The 20414-nt window shown below is 28.3% G+C and overlaps 3 protein-coding genes across 10 annotated transcripts; 1 reads left to right on the top strand and 2 right to left on the bottom strand.

The window, feature by feature from the left end:
• Positions 1-872: 872 nt before the first annotated feature.
• Positions 873-4608, bottom strand: LOC132928861 (uncharacterized). Its single transcript, XM_060993788.1, has 4 exons — positions 4295-4608; positions 1857-2083; positions 1360-1579; positions 873-1295 (listed from the first exon to the last, which is right to left on the bottom strand). The coding sequence occupies exons 2-4, from the start codon at positions 2001-2003 to the stop codon at positions 1123-1125; spliced, it is 540 nt and encodes a 179-aa protein (XP_060849771.1). The 5' UTR covers positions 2004-2083; positions 4295-4608; the 3' UTR covers positions 873-1122.
• Positions 4609-4709: 101 nt separating this feature from the next.
• On the top strand, positions 4710-7157 carry LOC132928862 (uncharacterized). 2 transcript variants are annotated; one of them, XM_060993791.1, is made up of 4 exons: positions 4710-4878; positions 5099-5320; positions 6721-6849; positions 6914-7157. In XM_060993791.1, the coding sequence occupies exons 2-4, from the start codon at positions 5135-5137 to the stop codon at positions 7046-7048; spliced, it is 450 nt and encodes a 149-aa protein (XP_060849774.1). In that variant the 5' UTR covers positions 4710-4878; positions 5099-5134; the 3' UTR covers positions 7049-7157. The 2 variants fall into 2 exon arrangements, with proteins under 2 accessions (XP_060849774.1, XP_060849772.1); XM_060993789.1 differs by having other exon boundaries at positions 4711-4878; positions 5106-5320.
• Positions 7066-18862, bottom strand: LOC132928860 (riboflavin transporter 2). 7 transcript variants are annotated; one of them, XM_060993785.1, is made up of 5 exons: positions 11679-11796; positions 11472-11606; positions 9872-9952; positions 8589-9609; positions 7066-7382 (listed from the first exon to the last, which is right to left on the bottom strand). In XM_060993785.1, the coding sequence occupies exons 3-5, from the start codon at positions 9916-9918 to the stop codon at positions 7188-7190; spliced, it is 1263 nt and encodes a 420-aa protein (XP_060849768.1). In that variant the 5' UTR covers positions 9919-9952; positions 11472-11606; positions 11679-11796; the 3' UTR covers positions 7066-7187. The 7 variants fall into 7 exon arrangements, with proteins under 7 accessions (XP_060849768.1, XP_060849765.1, XP_060849769.1 ...); XM_060993782.1 differs by lacking the exons at positions 11472-11606; positions 11679-11796 and adding an exon at positions 18422-18862; XM_060993786.1 differs by lacking the exons at positions 11472-11606; positions 11679-11796 and adding an exon at positions 16556-16948.
• Positions 18863-20414: the final 1552 nt, after the last annotated feature.

The following is a 20414-nucleotide window of genomic DNA, read 5'->3' as shown; positions in this document are numbered from 1 at the left end:
GTACCTATATATATTTTGTATAAGATATTTTTTTTATATTTTAAATAGGTGTTGTTAAATTTTTTAAACGTTTATAATATAACGAATAAACATATGAGAAATTTTCATCAAATCTTTATCTTATCATTTTCTATACATGATAATTAAATTGTTTTAATTTTATAGTACCTATATAGGTACTTATCATATTATAGTCATATACTCATATCTAATCGTCATTTACTAATCTATCCTCATTCGCGGGAGAAAACCCAAAATACACTATATTGAATTTAGTAGTTATATTTACAATAGTACTTTTATGGCATATGTGCAAGTCGACGAAAACCGGTCGTCTTCTCAAATTTTTACGCACGCAATTCGGTTGTTGACCAAAACTGCACACAATTCGGATTCAGCCATTTTTTACACATAATAATAGGTTCGAAAATAGCTTCTTTAGTTTTACCCGAAAAAAATGAATATATTTTGAATTTTTGAATTTCAGTGAGCTATCTTATCAAAATAAAAAATATTAGTCCAATTTTTTTGATTTTTATTATTTGATTTTATATTTTAAATATTTCTATTAATGAATTTTGTAATGGAAATAATGCTATTATCTCAATATTGTCCGGAAATGTCTTGTAAGATCCACTTTTTATACTCATAACGGACAATTTTTCAATTTATGAAATGGGTAAATCTATTTACAATAATTTTAATCTAGTTTGAGCTAGATTAGATAAATTTGTTTTAGAGAAACGTTTAAAAAAAATGAGTCATTAATATGTAACCTTGGGTCGTTATTAAAAAAAAAAAGCTACGTTCTTACACTATTAAAATAACTGTACGGCGATAAAAGTTATATGTTAAATTTTATGTTGCTCCAATATAATTATAGGTACATTTGTACTGTAGAAGTAGAATATATAATTTTATTTAACAATTATAACATAAATCATACGAAAAAGTTCAAATTGCAATTGCACTTGTACCAAGTTGTACCATAAATATACAGTACATTAATATATAATAAAACTAAATATCTTATAATAACTAAAAATTATCCATTTCATTCCATTAAATTTAGTGTATAAAGTTTATTTATAAAATAATAAATGCGTTTTTTTTAAAAGTAGATTAAGTAAACATCACCTGTTTTTGTTCATTATTTAATATTTTTTTCTTATATTGTTTTGCTTGATATTTCGTTTGATTACACTTATTGAATGTGATTTCTTGTTCTTTTTCATACTTAGTAAGTTCGTTTAGAAATCCACGACTACATTCTATTTGTCTTTTTAAAACCAAAACTAAACAAAAATAAATTTATTATAAATTCCTAAATACAAATTAAAATAATTTTTTAAAGCATACATTTTTTTTCTTCGTCTGCAGTTTTTGCGAAATTGTCTTTGTAGTTTTGCATTTGTTGTTCATTACTCATTTTCAACTTTTGTTTTACTGTTCCCAATTCCACTTTCATTCGATGGAAGTCATTCAATAGTTTTTGTTGTGCTGTGACTCGACAGTTTGCATTTTTAATCAGATCAAAAGCCGAAGACTTATCTTTCTCTTTAGTTTTAACTACCCCTCTCTAAAACATTCGTTTGAATTCATTTCAAAGTAATAAGTGAAATTTATGATTGATTATAATTTAACATTCAAGATTTGAAAACATAAACTAATTATTTAAAATTGTTTGTGTAATGATATGTTAAAAATATAAATATTATTAAATCATTTTAGAAATGTGTCTTTTAAATTGTTTATGTAAATGTTTACAGAAAAAGTAAAGACATATTCATTAATGCGTTTTAGGTGATTTAATAGCCGAGTTATTTTCATGAGTAAAATGTATGTATTATACTTACAAGAGTTAATATTTCTTTTTTAATGTTTTCCTTTTGTTTCAACAACTGTATTTTTAATATATTTTGAATTTTTAACATCAGAGGATTATCCGGTTCAAGTACGATTGGTTGGTTTTTTAATGTGTTATTCGTGGTCTGAGGAGTCATGGTTCCACGATTAACATTTTCAAACTGTTCTAGAGAAATAATACTTTCAGAACAGTATTCATATGTTTCTGTTTCTGTCCCTAAGACATGTAAAAAATAATTTTCAATTTATTTCTATTCAAACATTAAGGAATTAACGGTATAATTAAAATCCTATAACGGTTATAACAATAATATAGTATAGGTAAACTCATGAAAAGTAAATAGAAGATATTTTAATTATAGTATTATTCAAATCCCCTTTAGAATTGTTTATAATATAGGGTAGTGAATTTCTTCAGTTTTACAATTACAATTGTTAATTACACTTCTTGTTTTCCGTAACATTTATTTTAAAATCGTAATAATACTACATAGTCGCGCAGTATATAAATCCACATTTTTTTTTTTTTATTCACCAATCAAATGAAAACTGCTATCAATTTCTTGCTTATATTCGTGAGATGCAGATTCATTGGGATCTCCAATAGACATGAAATGTGTATTATCATTTTCTAATGTTTCTTCTCCGTCTGTTAGCATATAATTTTCTAATTCATTCATAACTTCTAAGTATTCTGACATTCTGTCTTTTAACTAAATTATAAGTAATACGAAAATATATTACAATATAATATGTTATCTATATTCTATATATAAAAAGATCAATTGCTGCATATTCATATAAATATCTGATTTTGAAAACATTCTGTTTGTTACTATGGAAAGTTATCTTAAGTCTAGTTACACAAATATTTAATGTAATTATAGTAATTATAATTGATTATCAAAGTTTGAAAGATAAAATACAATAAGAATGTAATACAAAAAATTGACCTACAAGTGAAATATATGCAATAAAAATTCGAAATTATTCATAATATTGAGGGAGTTCCGGAGTTACGAGGTATAGGAGGTCCATGTCTCCGTGGGCTCTGGACCTTATGTAAGTGTTCCTAATATTATATAGTTAAACATTTTAAATAATTTACTGAATTAATATGTTAGGTTAGATTTTAGAATAATTATAGATTCAGACCGAAGCGATGAATGTATTAATTTTATCATAATGTGTTTTTTTTTTGTATATAAGTATTTACATGATAAGTTATCAATAAAAATCCTTGATTTTCAAAAATGGGGGAGCTATAATCACATTGTTTTTTTATAAGTGTTAAAAGTTCAAAATTCATAAAAATCATGAAAATTAGTAAATTATTTTTAGTTAGAAATTCATAGTTTAGTTTTATATTCTTATTATGTTTTTATACCTAAGATTTAAAAATGTAATACAAAGCTCTTGGCTAGTTGTTACTGACATGGCGACATGTAAAAAAAAAATTCTATTAGAAAACCAAATTAATTTTTTTTAAGGATTTCAAGTTCAAATTTACGGCATTCACACGTAAAATAATTGTATAAAATGTATAAAAATTAATAATAATAATAGATACTTGAAATTTTCATCAAACGTTTATACTATCATTTTCATTATACAATACAATTTTCATTTTTTTAAACTTTTTTTGAGTTATTTATGGGCATGAGAAATTTTCAATATTTTTAGTTTTTTTTTTATAAATATCGATTAAATATTATTGTTGGGTAGAAATGCTTAAAAATGTAATCAAACAAAATATATTCCTATATCCATATAAAAATATTAAAAATACATATCTAGGCACAATTCATTTTTTATATGCATTTTAAGTTAGAATTTTGACGAAATTCGTAAAAATCGCGAAAATTCACAAGCGATTTTGTAATTAAAAATTCATATTAACTTTTTTTTGTGTAGCTAAGTTTCGAAAATTGAATACAAATTATCTGAAACAATTAAATCTAAAAGATGTATAAAAACAATTATTTACATATATTCTAAGTTCCAATTTTGACAAAATTACTTATTTAAACGATAAAATAACGATATGCTAATTAGGTATCTTGTTATAATTTAAAAACATTATTCGTGAAAACTTAAACTTTCATGTATTTTTTATTACTATGAATTTTATTACATGCAACAACATATTTTATTATTTATTTTATAACATTATCTATTTATAAGTACTATGAATCTATTTTTACTGTTTTACGGTATTTATAGAAAATTGTAACACTTTTTGAGTTATAGAAGTCGATATAGGTAATATGGTATATATATGCGCAATTTGCTTAGCAGCTTAGCACCCCCAAATTGTTTCATGTTAATTTAGATTTTAATAGTAACAGCCAACAGGTATACATAACCTTGAGATAACAAAATAAAAATAGATAGAGGAGATTTAGGTAAAAAAATTATATCAACTTACCAGTTACTGTAAACAGATTTAATCTATTCTGTATTAGTAATATTAAAAGTAAAATAAATTACTTTAATATATCATAAAATATACTTAATGATAACACCGATCGTCTTCGAAAAGAATTCTTTTTTATTTACTCTGACATATATCATTAATTCAAAGTGTTTAATAACACTAACACACCCATAACAATGACTCCTTCGACACCTAAGGACAAACTAATCAAACCAAAAATGTTTTATCCGTGCACTGATCTATAGTCGCATAGACCGAGTACGCCAAATATTTGAATCGTAAGAACCGAATAATATGATGATAATTTACAGTATATAATTTTAACGTATATGGCACACTGTCAGTTTGCGAATTGAATTGATAAAGACTTATTGTTTTGTTTTTGTTAACAAGTAGAAAATAGCGATTGCTCAATGTCCATTCGCCAATACGTAACAAATACAAATTTATGTGTTTACAATTTACTGAAAGCTTAATCAGTGTAATACGCACCTATAAATTATAAATATAATATTTTAAGTCAACGATTGAAACCGGCACGACCTAGACGTACGACTTTTTGACCCATTTCACTGGTAAGAAGAAAACTGAGACTGCTGTATAATCGCTTGTTCCTGCCCTAATATTAATCGTATAGACATAATATCAATAACTAATTATTAAATTACGTATAATCCTATACTTGTCACTCGACAACTTGCGGCTTATTTCTTATACGTCTGTGATTAAAAACGATACCTGTTTAATAATTATAATATCGTTGTACGACATTTTGTATTTGATACAACTTAACAGTTTTCAGATCGTTAGTATCGTTGGTACTCAGTGGTCATGTGTTTGATACGGGACCACGATGACAACTGCGAGAGGTTTGTGTATCCATTTAACATACTGGACACCATCGACCTAACATTAGACGAGATGGGAGACGATGATGACTTCATAGAAATCACACAGCGTGGTGATCTGTGGAACTATCCGTACAACTTATTGCCATCTAGTGATGAAGAAGAAACGGTAATTGTTCTATAAATGTTACAACATAACACTGAGCATTTGAACACCGTCTAAAACTCATGAAATCGAAAATACCCAGTAGGTACACGTTAAATTTTCACAGTTTGTTCATTCGGTTTTTGTTGTTGATTTAATGCACAATACCACTGATCAGGTACACATTTGTCTGCAGTTTATTTTGATATATTCTAATAATATTAAGCGTGAACAAATATCTCTTAGCATATTATTTTTTTCACCATCACAATATGTATTAAATGGAGTAATAAATTTGGAATTTTGAAAAATGTATCAAAGTCCTTCTGTAATATTTACGCAACATAATATATCAATAGGTGTTATACAATCATAAATATAAAACTAGAATTAGGTAGGTACTTTTAATTTTCTAAATTGTTTCTATATTATTTATTTAATTATGTATTCCACTAATTATTATAACTTCTACTCATCTATATGCTAGATAAGTAAGTCCTAGCCTATTCATTAGTTATTGCTGATATATAATTTTGCGAAGAGTGGAGAATTTTTATGAAAAATATTATTATTTGAAAACTGTTCTAGAACAAAACCACTTTTAGACTTGCTCTAATTTAGAGGAGTCTGCTGTTATTTAAGGATCCAAGAAATACCTTATAAGATAGCAGAACACGGCTTTAAGAGATCATGATAATTTAAATTATTTTGTCTTACATATAATAAAGACAAGCCTAAATTCTCTATTGCTAAGTGCAATATGAGAATGTCATTCAAGCTCAGGTTTAAAAAAAAAGCTAAATCTTACTAGTAATCATTGTAATACGTGATCCATTACCAGGTTAAGGTATAGTTAATAGTAGATCTAATCCTAGTAAAAGATCTGGATAGTATTTTCCTACACATTGAAATTTAACACCATAAAATTAAACCACAAGACTATAATATCAAACCACATCCAGAGGCCAGAGGGTTACACAATTGGTTAGACTAGATTTTACAAAAATCATCTACAATCATTAGGAACTTAGTCTGGTATGACCGATTATACATCTATACATATTACATATTGTTATGAAAACATGACTTAAGATATTATCCAATAAAATAATCTAACTTATAAGTAGATGTCAAATATTTAGTTAAGTTTATTATATATTATATGTTTTTCTAGAAAACATTACTGGGCTAGTTTTAAGTTAAAGTTATCTAAGAATGTACCTAGTATGTTATATTTATATATATTCATATACATAGTCACGCGTACAGGTGCTAACCTGCAGGATATAAGACAGTTGCATCTAGCCATTTGAGATAGATTAAGACCGGTCAAGACAGTTAGGGTCACCCACCCTATAGATTGCAAAGTTAACAACTTTTATTAGAAATTATTGTTATTAATATTATATTTTACTTAATTTCAGGCAAGAGGTTTCATAGATCATATTATGGAAGACAATAATGAAGATATTATTTATGCTAGTTCAGTATTTAATGATTCGTCAAATGAAATAAATCAAAATGCTAGCACACCTAGTGCTTCAGTAAATATTGTAAATATATTTTTATTTTAAAAATAGTCCATATCTTATTGTAATATTAAAAATTATTATATAGAATATTTTGGAAACCAACGATACTGATCATTCTAGTGAAGAAAGAGAATTTGAATTGAATATACCACAAATATTGTTATCGATGTCCAGAATATCAAATAATTTGTATAATCTAACATCGGCATCTCATGATTAATTAGTCTTTTTCATATGTATACTATAACATTGTTTAATTTATTAAGTTTATTCTACACTTCATAAAAAATATACTTTAGTTCAATACAATTATTAATTGTTTAAAGGAACATTTATAATTATATTATTTAATTAAACCCTCAACAAGGTTCATATGATTTCAATAATTGTACAACGTTAATTAAGTAAAATCCAATCAATGCTCCTGCTGTTGATCCAATTTGAGTGATGCAACCGTAAAGATATAGTCCTCTGTTACCTTCATTTCTTAATACTGCAGCTATTGATAATTTGACATAAGAGGCACATCCAAAGAATAAAGCCCACATAAAAACCTAGAATATCATAAAACAACATTTAAATATTTTAAATAATTGTAGGTAGACATATTTTATTGTAATATTCAATTTAATTTCAGTTTAAGTTATTATTAAATTCTTATCAAGTGTTACATATTCACAGGAAAATTATTGAGTTACATTGGACAAAAAAAAATATTTATGCTAAAATTAGTATATCCCTTTGCCTTATCATTTAGTTGCTCATATAAACTTAAAATTCAAATTTAAAACTCTATGCTTATGTATCAACACTTTTAAGAATGTAACTAAAAATATAATCAAATATAACTTAAAAAATCACCATAGTAAAAAATAGTTAACATTTTTTTTTTATAAAAATATTATGTTTATAAATATCATGTATGTATATTATCAAAATATTGTTTGTTTAAATACTTCAGATTATATTATTAAACCATTTTTTTTTTCAAAAACGAAAATTGACTCATATAATTAATTTAACCATTTATATTATCCTACAGCACGGGTCACCAAATGGCGGCCCGCAGACAAATAATAAATAACACATATTACGAGCACATTATAGGTGTTACTATTTTTGTTAAATATTATTGATTTTTAAATAATGTAAATATGTACTAAGAATTTTGATGGCCCGTGAAAAAGTTTCAGATCTCTAATGTGGCCCTTTAAACATATTAATTAGGGACCCCTGTTCTACAGTGTATTATAGACCAGTGATTCTCAACCTGATACTCTAAAAGCTCATAAGTGATACACAAAAGAAATTATTGACATTAAAATGTATTGATGTTATATCTAAACTCTCCAATATGCTACAACTTATTATAATATGAACTATACTTATTATGATATGTATTATAGTTATTATAATTTTAACTTAGGAAATTATTTAAGATTTAAAGTTTCCAAGCCTGACATGAATACATGATGCCCTCGCTCATTCAAAGAATACAAAAACCATGATCAATAATCATTATAATAATAATAATTGTACAATGTACATAGGTAATACATTTTACATTTGTGAATTAAATGCTTATATTTTCCTAAGTATAAAATTCCTTTTACTTTTTGATAAACAAAAAAAAAATTGGGTCATTAAATGGTTTAATCGTGTATTTAAGACACGAGAATGTTGAAAATGTGTATGTGGTACTTCGGTTGTAAAAATGTATTAATGTATAAAAATATATATGCGTTGTGATTTTTACTCACGATCAAGACTGTTCCAGTAGTTGAATTACTCAATGGAGGCGACGGACTCGTAAAGGCGGTCATCAACATGTACATTGTGGACACAACACAAATGCTGCACAACATGTATATTACGGTTTTGGACGTCCGATTCGTGTAATAGGCGATGAAACAAGCCACAGGGTTTGCGATATTCGACAGGTTAGTCGCGAAATGATACGCCATGTAGCCGTATGGCAGACACGAGAACGATTGAATGCTGGGCAACAGTCCGTTGGCAAAGAACACGATCGCAGCTTGCACGGCCAATAACGACACGTTCAGACCGCGGCTGCGGTTATCGGTACTGCTACCGATGTTCTGGTGAAGTTGGTCATCCGATGGTGTCCGAATTTTTTCTTTCTTGCAGGTCGGCAAGTATTCCAGGCACAGATAAGACACTGTACTCGCAAACATTATCACGCCAATGCCGACGAAAAACGGACCGCTCGAGAAGAGCGCATCGGTCGTCGACTTTACCTCAGACATCCGCCCATCCGGAAGCTCAACCGTCCGACAAGTGGTGGTGCCCACGCCCTGGACGATGGCGACCAAGCTCGGTACGAAACCACTGATGCCCTCACCCACCATGTACGTGACCAGGTATATGTCCGGATACCGAGCCAACGACGGTATGAACAGAACGGAACTAGTGCACCCCACTAACGCCATGGTGAATGTTAGCACACAGAGCACCACACTGTGTGGTTGGCCGAACACGACGCCCGTCACGTCGTAAAATCCAGCCATCAGGAGCACAGACGTCACGCCGAAAATAAGCACGGCGATCGTTAGCGGCCTATCGTACCGGTTTCCATACTTCCGGCGCCAGGCGCTGTACAGCAGCGGGCCCACATTTCCGGTTTGTATGGCGATTGACAAGTACGAAGGCAAGTTCCACCCTTCGGGCGCACTCTGCACGAGCAACGGAAGCTGCGTGTATAGGCTGTTGACCAGTATCCAAGCACCCACGCCGAACATGCACGTCAAAAGGTCCAGAAACCTGCAGATTATTGGCAAACAAAAAACCATTACGCACTTGTTGAAATGTTTGAGTATGTTAAGAATATATTTATATTATATATTATTATAGGAATTGTTTTAAGGGCTCGATGTCTAGTCTGACTAGCTTTTTTTAAAAGGTATAATACAAATGACTCAATCGAAATTTTAAATTTTATTTATTATTGTAAAAGTCTATAAACTATAGTATATTATTTATAAACAAATAGATTATAAATTACAATCTCAAAACAAAAACTTACCATTTTCTCTCAACGATAGAATTAGTTTCCAAGCTGTACACTTTCATTCGTTTATGTTTTAAATACGTATTTTCATCAACTCTACAAACAAATATACAGAATTCTAAATCAGTAATGTAAAAACAAATAATTAACCTTAATGCTTATCTAATAAGAATAGACGTTTTATACTTAAATTTATTATTTTCCCTACGTGATTTATTGCAGTATATACAGAGGTTCATCTGTCAATAATGCACATTTTGCGGTTTTACAACCAAACTTTAGTCGAGGGTCAGAGGAGGCCAGATTATGTTACGGGAACTATTATACATGTATTGAGACGGTCTGAACTAATTCACGAATTCACAATAAGCAAATAAATGTTTATCCAGATTATCTAATAAGGTACCTACCACAAATTTTTCTAAGAGAAGCGGCAAGAAAATTGTCTTATTTGAGTGACCGAAGGTACAATAGCTGTACTTGCAAAACATTATGTAAGACCAACCGGTGTGAATGCAAAAAATCTGATCGACTCTTTGTAACTCCAAGTGCCATAATATTTGTGTATGTTATAAATTATAATAAATAAAAAATAATATAATACTATGCGTCTAACTTAACATTTTATTAATAATTAAAATAACTATAATTTAATAGTAAATTAGTAAATAATATTAATTTTATGCACGTTAAACTACCTTTATATAATGATATTAATTCTTCTTAATATAGGTAGTATAGGTACCTAAATTGATTCAATGGATAATAGATTTTAAAACTTTTTATTGGTAGGTAATTAATATTTGAGACGACTATTTCAAGTTTTTTTTATGTTTATTAAAATACCGACTAAAGTGTTTTATTTAATTTTTATATTTTCAATATTTAACTTATATAGTGTACAAATTTAATTGGCCATTGTATACAATGCCCGCAACTTCCCACTTTATAACATATTTATTATTTACAATATATATGAACTACTGGGTAGAAATCTATTTCTCAGCATTCTTTTTTGTTTATCAATAATAAAACACATACTATACCTTCTAATTTATATTATTAATATTATAGGTTTAACGAATAATTTATAATTATATAATAACCATTAACCAATAATACATTAACTATATACTGTATAGTTTAATGGATAATTTATTGTAACTTCGTGTATATATAGAATATTAATTTCGCTTTACACAATACAAATGCTATTAAAAAACTAATTATTCGTTTTTTATTATTGTAAACTGTATGATATTTTACAATGTTAGATATGAATAGTAGTCGACTATGAATGCGAAACGTATTCAATTTCTCACAGAATAACAAAATGTAGCCGTGTAAGTATATTCACAATAACTATTCCGATCGTTTCAAGTCGTAGCCCGTATAGGTATACACTTCGTCGGGAATAGACGATATAGTACCTACTTGCCAATCAGGACTTAGAAACACGCCATAAATATTTTTTTGTATAATACTCGATATATTATAACTGACCTAGTGGCGTGACACAAGCCCCCCCTGCCCCAAAAGAAAATACAAAAAATAATAATAAACTATATACTATAATAATCTCATAGGAATGTAAATATGTATTAGTTGTACCTACTCGTGTAGACAGTAGACACAAAGTAGACAATTATTGACTTATTGTTGTATAGTAGATTAGGAGAATTATAATTTATAGCAAATGCATTGCTGACTAAGAGACGTTTTGATTACGTGATCAGCTGTCCTGAAGTGGCTGAAATATAAAAACTTAATCGAGTTGTAGTAAGACTATAAATTATAATATAAAATATGTATTACGACTTACGAGCTATTTAAAATATGCAGGATTAGTCAAGAGTCAAGACTGTACCGGTTTTTGTATACAACGTCCTGTTATCCTGTTTTAAAGTGTTTCAGAATGACCAATTATCCTGGCATCAAACCTCAACAAATTATGTTAATATTTTGTTTTATATTTAATAATTTTAATTCGGTTTTGATAACTAATCATAAATATTATAATCAAATTGATTATTGCTGAATCGATTAATGAAATCTGTTAAAAATTACGAGTATTTTTTTCACGCTTAATTATACCGAAAGTTTAATATTCGATGACTGTGGTGTGTTGAAACGATGGCAAATAACTAACGTCGGAAAAGTTACTGTCCAAATACTCCAAATCACATTTATATCAAATACTAGCTGGTAAATTACTTCTATATTAAATAATTTTGCAAACCTAGATACAGTTACCGAAAACACTAAAAACAATTCATCATATAAAGGCGTTATCGGAGGTGGCAGCTAGGGCTGTAGGGGCGTAATAATGAACAATATAATATGTGTGAATCATGCGGAAAGGCCATTTAAGTGTTGGACGAATTTCAGCACTCACCCGCAACTGAATACCTAGCTCACTTCTCGCCATTCCCACACAATATACTATTCCCGACTAAGCAACTATATAATTATTGAAAAATACGTTCATTGTTTTCCATGGAAATTTTTGCTATCACTTATCATTACTACCTAATTGTTAATTTTGTCAGTTACTTATTTCGGTTTGTGACGTTGAGTTTTAACGTCTTCAGTTAGTTTTTATCTTACACAACACACATGCATACTTAGTGGAATGCTGTGTCACTGTTAACTGTTGACCACAAGGGCGTAATTTGGGGGAAGGGATCAGGGTGTGCGGTTGCACCCATTACTTTTAAAATAGTTCCAATTTTCCTGCACCCTGATGAAATAATGCACGGTTATTATAATATGATTAAAATTAAATTGGATATAAACAAATATTGTGCTATAAATGTTTTTTGTATTTTAGTATTTAAATTGATTTTTAATATTTATGTTGATGCATTTATTCAATCCATGATGTTATTAATGCATGCAGGATAATGTATATAAACGTAATATATCTATTTTTGTATGGCCTGTTGAAATTTTAAATTAACTTGATAGTTGATACCTCACACGCCCGAAAAAAACCTAAAAAACGCCACTGGTTTTCCATTATGTGTAATGTATAGTATAATTCAGGTATTCCAGCTATACAAAAAAATAGTATGCAATAACACTAATAACTAGAGAATAGGTAAGATTTTTCCCATATATAAATTAAAAATTATCTTAAAACTGTAAGTAAAATACAATATGGCAACCTAAAAAATATGTTGTCAATCAACATTAAGTAAAAATTAATAAAATTAGGTTTGTCATGTTGTGTTTGAATAAGCATTTTAAATGTATCTAAAAATATAAAATCTAAAAAATAAATGTAATACATATTATTTTAGTACTGGTTTTAAATATATTATCATAAATTAGAATTTTTTTTTTTTTAATAATTGTTTAAATCATAAATTACTTATCGTCTTCTGATTAAAATAGTTAATTTTTATGTTTTTTGGTTTGTTATCTGAAAATTACGATTGGATTAGGTACACTAAACAAGTTGTTTTGATGAATAAAATAGATTCATGGATTATCTAATACCAACTATTATCAATTATCATAGACTTCAATGACTCTATAAAAACAAGAATAAAACTATAATTTCAATATTTTTATAACATAGCATATAGCCGCATATAGGTAGTAGTTACTATAAACACAAATAAAAATATATAAAAAATACACATACCAATTGTCTATTTTTCTATACTATTTAGTATAAATAGTTATTACATTATCGAATTATGTAATAGCTTGAAATGGCTAAATAATTAAGTTGTTTTTATCTTGTAATTAGGCACCTATATACTTACCTATATGTATGAAGATTAGACACACGATGGAAAATATAAAATGTATATAAACATACTATATCTACGATTTTTTTAACGATTAGTAATTTAATAACGTTTCAATTATTTAATAGAAAATAATTAAGATTCCAACAAGCTTAAAAGTTAAAACAAATAATACGTATTTCTATATATTGTACTATTACCTGATATTATACTATCTATAACGGTGTAAATACTAAATAATATCTCTTTAGGATTTAGGATAAACAGTCAAGTTTTAGTGTTAAATCGTATATGAAATTAACTGATATGGCGATTTTTATAGTTACCGGTTTATTCAACTCACAGTTATTGCAGGTAGGTCGGGCGTGTCTCTTATTATAATACACACTTTAATAATATTATTACTGTACACTCAAAACTGAAACACAAATTAAAAACTAAATATCATTTATTTGACTCGCGATGATGAAGTGGATAACGATTTAGTATTTTCGCGTCCCTATGGCTTATATACAAAAATTTATAATTATACTGTTGGTAGTTGCCAGTTGCAATGGTACGTGTAATAGCGGTATTGTAAGTACATAATTTATTATATTCGTTAAATCGTTCCCTTCTATTAAAACGCTAAAAAAATATTTTATATATAACTAATGTCTATATTGAACAAGCTCACTTAAAAAACGATATTTAAACAACGTATGAATGAGAAAAACACTCATGCAGTCAAGCAAAATCGAACCATTTAATTAATAATTCTCCGTCTATAATTTGATTAAAATATTGTTTGAATTGAATCTCTTGACAACGATAAAATACAAAAAACACCAACGAACGAAATGCAATTTTTTTTTTAAACTCGTACACTTTATTTCGTGACTATATTAGCCGGTGTATAAGTAGATATATACAATCGATTCGAACCGCGGTTACTATGCTTACTAAACGGGTGTGCGCGGGTCTTCCCCGATACGTATCGTATACACATAATACTATATCCCAATGTCCCCCACCATTCGATCGCTATTCATTACATCGAAATACAACATATTAGGTAGGTAGGGCTACAATTTTTATGAAAAAAATTGTTCACCGAGTAGGTGGTTTAAGTTATTTATGGTATCGTCGTCTCGTCGTGTATAATTCTATATCTGCAGTTATTCGTCCAACCTTGATCGAGGATTGAGAAATGTAAATTGTATTATTGTACTAATATATTATATGGTATATACATACTGATCATACATAGGTACCACTGGATCGCCTACGGTTCTCTGTGTTTCATCAGTTAGATTCGTCTTGGAGAAGATTCAACGGATCACTATGATACAACGAATAGTTCATTGGTAACTAGTGAAAGTTAAAATTTCTCAATGAAAACCGAATATATATGTAGGGAATATTTGTTGAGTTTAAAGTGACATACTGGTGAATATTTTACTACGAGTGCTATATTAGGTGATATATGATAATCGTCAGCAAGTATTGACAATAAAAATTCCAAAAAAATCTTTTTATTAGACTATCTACAGATGAAATTGAATAATCACGGTTATTGATTGTTAAAGTGGCTGTACGTTTATACATATAGTATTAATAGTATCATCAATATATTTGTCTGTCCATTTGTAAGTGCGTGTATCATGAACTAATAATCGTAATTATTGTACAAGCAGATTATTTAATATGTATGTACAAAAAAATCAAAAAATGTAGTGAATATTAGTAGTTTTAGTAGCAAATAATTACAAATTGCGTAGACTGAAGATAATGGTATTATTATATAGATAATTTTGAAATGCAGCTTGTAGATTTTCAGTCGAGTACTAAATAGGAACAAAAATCTGTTTTTACTAAGAAACGAATTAAAAGAAATTGAGCATAATGGAGCAGTAGACAGTTTGATCGAACGTAAAGGGAATAAGATTTTGAAAGTATGGAATGCTATTCCAAAAAATGAATAGGTACTGACTATTTTGTTAATTTCTTCTTCAACTTATTCGTGTGAGTTAATCTTTTCGGAAATGAATTTCATCAAAATCTGATCGAAGAGACCAACTAACGGATGAATGCACTGCCGCGTGTATTTTATTAAAAATTACGAATTATAAACCTAATATAAAACAGTTAGCATCAAGTGTACAACAATAAAAAAACACATCAAACAAAATAAATAAATACTAAAGTATTATGTTAAATACTAGTATTACTTGTATTAAATTTAAATATCTTATTTCTTTACTAAAAAAATACATCTATATAATATTTTTATAATTGAATGGCACGCAAGAAACAAAATCATGCAATTTTTGGCACGTCACGTTAGAAAAATTTACCATCCCTGATATTGGTACACCCTTCTTACAAAGTTACAAATGACATCGATTTAATTACATCAAAGTTTTTGACATAACTGTGAATATTTTTTTATTTTTTAGAGTATTTAACATTTAAAATCTTGAATTATCGTCAATAGTATTTATGTAAGTACCTAATTTTTAAAATTTCCATCACTATCAAAAACAATGATAAGTAGGTATTTGTTTTTGAACCTTAAAAATAACGTCTACATTTTATGTTTTTAATTTTTATAGCATAAAATAAACATTAATCAATATGTAATGCATTTAATACGTAGACGATTAGGTACACTGTTGAAACTACTAGTCGACCACAAGTTCAATAAAAATAAATAAACGAACGCATGAATAAAAAACAATTCTTGTTTTTTCTTACAATTATGAAATCATAAATATTAAAGTATAAGATTAAGTTTTGTTGATAACTTTAAGAAAAATAGATTGATATAATGTTTATATAAATATGAGTTTTTATTGCATAACTAAAGGTTTTTTACTGCATATCTAAGTGACTAAGTGCATATTTGAACATTTTTAGGCGTATTACTGTCATAGGTTTGGCAAGCATATTTTTTACATACATTTTGATTAAAATCCGTCATGTTATCAACCGGTAGGTAAGTGTATAATACATCGGCAGCTTCTCTTCTTCGTTTATATGACTACTATAAGTATGTAAACGTTATAATGTACAATGTACGTTTCGAAGTTAATTATATATACATTGATTGATTACATTTACATAATATATTATTGTATATTATATTTTAAAGACAATAAAATTAATATAGGTACGGCGGTCAGCGTGTCGATTATGTAATATAATGCAATCGTCTATCATATAGCGAGTAGCATATATATAGAAACAATTGACACTAATAATTACTAATATAACATTTTACATGTATCAATTTTATATTAATATTATTGTCGATTACGGAGAATAATTATTTTACGGAACTAACTCGTTAACAATATCGCATTACGTACAAGACTGATTATCAAATTATATGATTGATAACACGCGCCGTCTCTGATGATAACATTATCACTTTTTATATTGCCTGATACCCCTCCCCAAAGTATCTGTGAACATTATATAAATAATATATATATATATAATAATTTTTTTACAAACTATATGTCTATACAGAGTTGTACACGTGTAAAGCAGTTGTAGTCTGTAGACCACCACCACATATAAGGTTATTGTAAAATGTGAGTTGTAACCAGCAATCGTCATCGTCGTGAATAATGCAGTTATTTTTTTATTTTTAATACGAGCACCTCGAATCGCATAGTTTTAACGTCTTGCATAGTTGGTATTGTGGTAGGTACTCGCCTCGGGCACAATAGAAATACATTTTTTTTTTATGCTACAATTTAATATATTTATACATGCCTAATATACTGGCTATACTACATTATTGCGCGATGAATTCATATTTGTTATAACTAAGCACTAATATAATTTTTTCGTGTCTCAAGTATACGTTAAAAAAGTCCTAATCGGCAGTAAAAATATAAATTATTCCTAACTGATAAAAATACACAATAGACTTAATGCTAAATCCATATGTTGGGAGGGGATTGGTCAGCTGTGGACTCGTTTCTGCTCAATTTAATGAAGACCTGTTTAGAGTTTGTAAAAAAAACTCAAAAAAATAATTACGTTCCTGAACACATTCTTGAGAGTAAGTATTTGAAATATTTTGTAAATGAATTCATATATGTGTTTGGTACTTAATATAGTATAATATTAAATGTTTATTGGAAAATATATTTAATACTTGTACTTTGTACATTGAACTTTGAAGTATTAAAGACCTACCTATTTAAAAAATATTTCAAAAGTATTTTTATAAATATAGTACGTATGACGACTGACTGTGATGAATGATATTATGTATCGATCATCCATCTATAATTATTACTCATGAAGGACATACTATATATTATATATATATACCTATATATATATGATCAGTGGACAGTGATTACGTGTGGAGACATTAGTGCACATTATTCACTGCCCATCAATAAAGTCGGTCGGTAACTAACTCACCTATTGGCTATTATACCACCTATACCTATATTGTAATATTATATATACCTATTATGTAGGTATATTGCATAACGTATATTATTTTGATTTAAAGTGTCTGTTTGCGTGACGATCTTATATTCAAAACATTTGTATGTTTTGGTACTTAATGCTGCCTATATAACTAGTGCTCCCAAAAATGATAAATACTGGTAGGTAACCAAAAACGCGTTTTAGATTTTAATCATTATCCCTATATAATAATTATAATACCTATATATGTATATTGTATAGTAATATTATACATTCAACATAATGTTAGCTAGGCGCGTAAAACATATAATTATTAATTGTTAATTATTTTTACTATTATAATCGTAACGTTCACTCCGCGTATACTCACTCCATGATAATATATTATATGGTAATAATATATGTCGTTTGCCGGAGGTCAGCTGAAGGATTCCGTTGTACTGGTAAGCCTATATTTTTAGCTAGCACGTCATATACTATTATATTTTATGGTATATAAATATAAACGTATATGTGCGTAGTAACTGGTACGGTAGGAAATAATAATTGAATATATTATATAATAGTATAGTACGAAAAACAAATTACGAAATTTCGTCCAGCACCACGACTATACAGTAAGTTGCAGTACTCGCATAATAAACGTATAATATCAAATACCGCGGACAAGCGTATGTATTATTAGATGAGATGATATTATTAATATAATATAATGAAGACGGACCGCGCGTAATTATTAACCGCGTGATTCGTACGATCGACACCGATCACTGTTTCACCGCGGCGGTACACTGATGCGCGGTGTACGTAGTGTACACCGCCGTGAACGTCTATTATCATAATAATATATACCTATATGACCGCGGTCCACCGCGACGACGGCCATCGCACAAAATTTCATTTTCGAAACGGTCCGGCGTAAGTAAGTTGTGATAAACGAGACGAAATAACTTACGGTTAACGCGTATCGTTACACACGTGCATATAGCCGTCGTGCAGGTATACCTAACCGTGTGACGGTGACGATGTTGTTCGTTCGCCCATGATGCCGATCTAACCTATACATTTTACGGCATATACAGAGCGATTCACGTGCATGCTAACTCTCTTTTGTACCCGAAGATCATATTATTTTCAAATTCTTGAGATGTCTTAGTGAACAATTCAAGGAGTGGCTATTCTTCTGTGAGGATACAAACTTCTTTTTTTCATCAAACGAGTACCTCCCTTTTTTAAAGTAAATTATTTAGCGGATCATTTTTTTTTCAAAATCCGACGTACCAAAATAAAAATTCAAACGACTAGTTTTTGAGTCGTTTAATTGTATTGTATACTAAGGAAAATGGGTTTAGAATATATGGGGGTTATAGTAATTGAAAAATGTTGGTAATTTATATTAATTAATTTAACAAAATTTTTAAATTGTAATAATTTTAGAAGTATATATAATATTAAGTATAATCCGATGTTTGTATAAATTTAATTTTCTAATAATTTATTAATAATAAACAGTCTTGTTAAATGTTAAGAATACTTTTCAAATGTATTCACTATTCAGAATACGCACTTAAAAACTTGATGTCATTTGTATTTTGGTGTCTTTTAAAAGTGTCATATTATTATGATATGAATATATAATTATTACTTATAAATTATAATTAATTACTTTAACTAGGTATAGCGTATATATATATATATATTATATATACTAATTGTTTAATGAAATCTTATTATACTTATACATTTTAAGAACTATAATAAATTTGATATATCTTAGAAACAAAATTTAAAATAGTAAAATACGAAAATATTGAACATTGAAATACAATAGTAAAACGAAAAAAAGTATTTCATATTCTAGTACCAATAGACAGTAGTACCTATTATTTTCAAATTATTTTTAAAGTATTTAAATAGGTAGGTACTTAAAAAGACTCTTTATTATGATAAATGATAATAATGTAAAAACAACAGCATAGCTAGTTGTCAATAAATTGTGGAAACGTGTGGTATTTTATCCCTCGGCAGGAACCTTGTAAACATTTCAAAAGTTAAAATCTCAGAACTCAGGACTTAAGAGTGTACTGAGTCTAGACAGCTGTACCTTGTAGGTTCATAATATTTATATAATATAGTTGTGTATACGGTCTGCGAATTGCGAGCGATATTATACAATATAATATTGTCAAACGCTCTGTACGTGTGTTATACATATTTTTTACGTACCTTCTCAAAATAATTTGTTATAATACGATCAACGAGACTAAAGCACGTGTCATTGCTGATATTGACAAGACCGTAACATGATTCGTTGTGATAGTGCCATCGAACATACCTAAAGTATTATTTGTGCGTGTACTGGC

Source organism: Rhopalosiphum padi, chromosome 4 (genome assembly GCF_020882245.1).
Source record: "Rhopalosiphum padi isolate XX-2018 chromosome 4, ASM2088224v1, whole genome shotgun sequence".
Taxonomy (NCBI): Eukaryota; Metazoa; Arthropoda; class Insecta; order Hemiptera; family Aphididae; genus Rhopalosiphum; species Rhopalosiphum padi.
The sequence above is the reverse complement of the archived record's forward strand: the minus strand, read 5'-3'. Positions and strand labels throughout refer to the sequence as shown.

What these genes read in the sequence shown, in the direction of transcription:
- LOC132928861 (XM_060993788.1), bottom strand. Translation starts at nt 2,003, where the DNA reads ATGACTCCTCAGACCACGAATAACACATTAAAAAACCAACCAATCGTA. An exon ending in AAAAAGAAATATTAACTCTT is followed by an intron (nt 1,580 to 1,856) that starts GTAAGTATAATA and finishes CGAATGTTTTAG; the next exon opens with AGAGGGGTAGTTAAAACTAA. An exon ending in TGCAGACGAAGAAAAAAAAT is followed by an intron (nt 1,296 to 1,359) that starts GTATGCTTTAAA and finishes ATTTTTGTTTAG; the next exon opens with TTTTGGTTTTAAAAAGACAA.
- LOC132928862 (XM_060993791.1), top strand. Translation starts at nt 5,135, where the DNA reads ATGTGTTTGATACGGGACCACGATGACAACTGCGAGAGGTTTGTGTAT. An exon ending in CTAGTGATGAAGAAGAAACG is followed by an intron (nt 5,321 to 6,720) that starts GTAATTGTTCTA and finishes ACTTAATTTCAG; the next exon opens with GCAAGAGGTTTCATAGATCA. An exon ending in CTAGTGCTTCAGTAAATATT is followed by an intron (nt 6,850 to 6,913) that starts GTAAATATATTT and finishes ATTATTATATAG; the next exon opens with AATATTTTGGAAACCAACGA.
- LOC132928860 (XM_060993781.1), bottom strand. An exon ending in TCTATCGTTGAGAGAAAATG is followed by an intron (nt 9,610 to 9,871) that starts GTAAGTTTTTGT and finishes AATAATCTGCAG; the next exon opens with GTTTCTGGACCTTTTGACGT. An exon ending in CTACTGGAACAGTCTTGATC is followed by an intron (nt 7,383 to 8,588) that starts GTGAGTAAAAAT and finishes ATGATATTCTAG; the next exon opens with GTTTTTATGTGGGCTTTATT.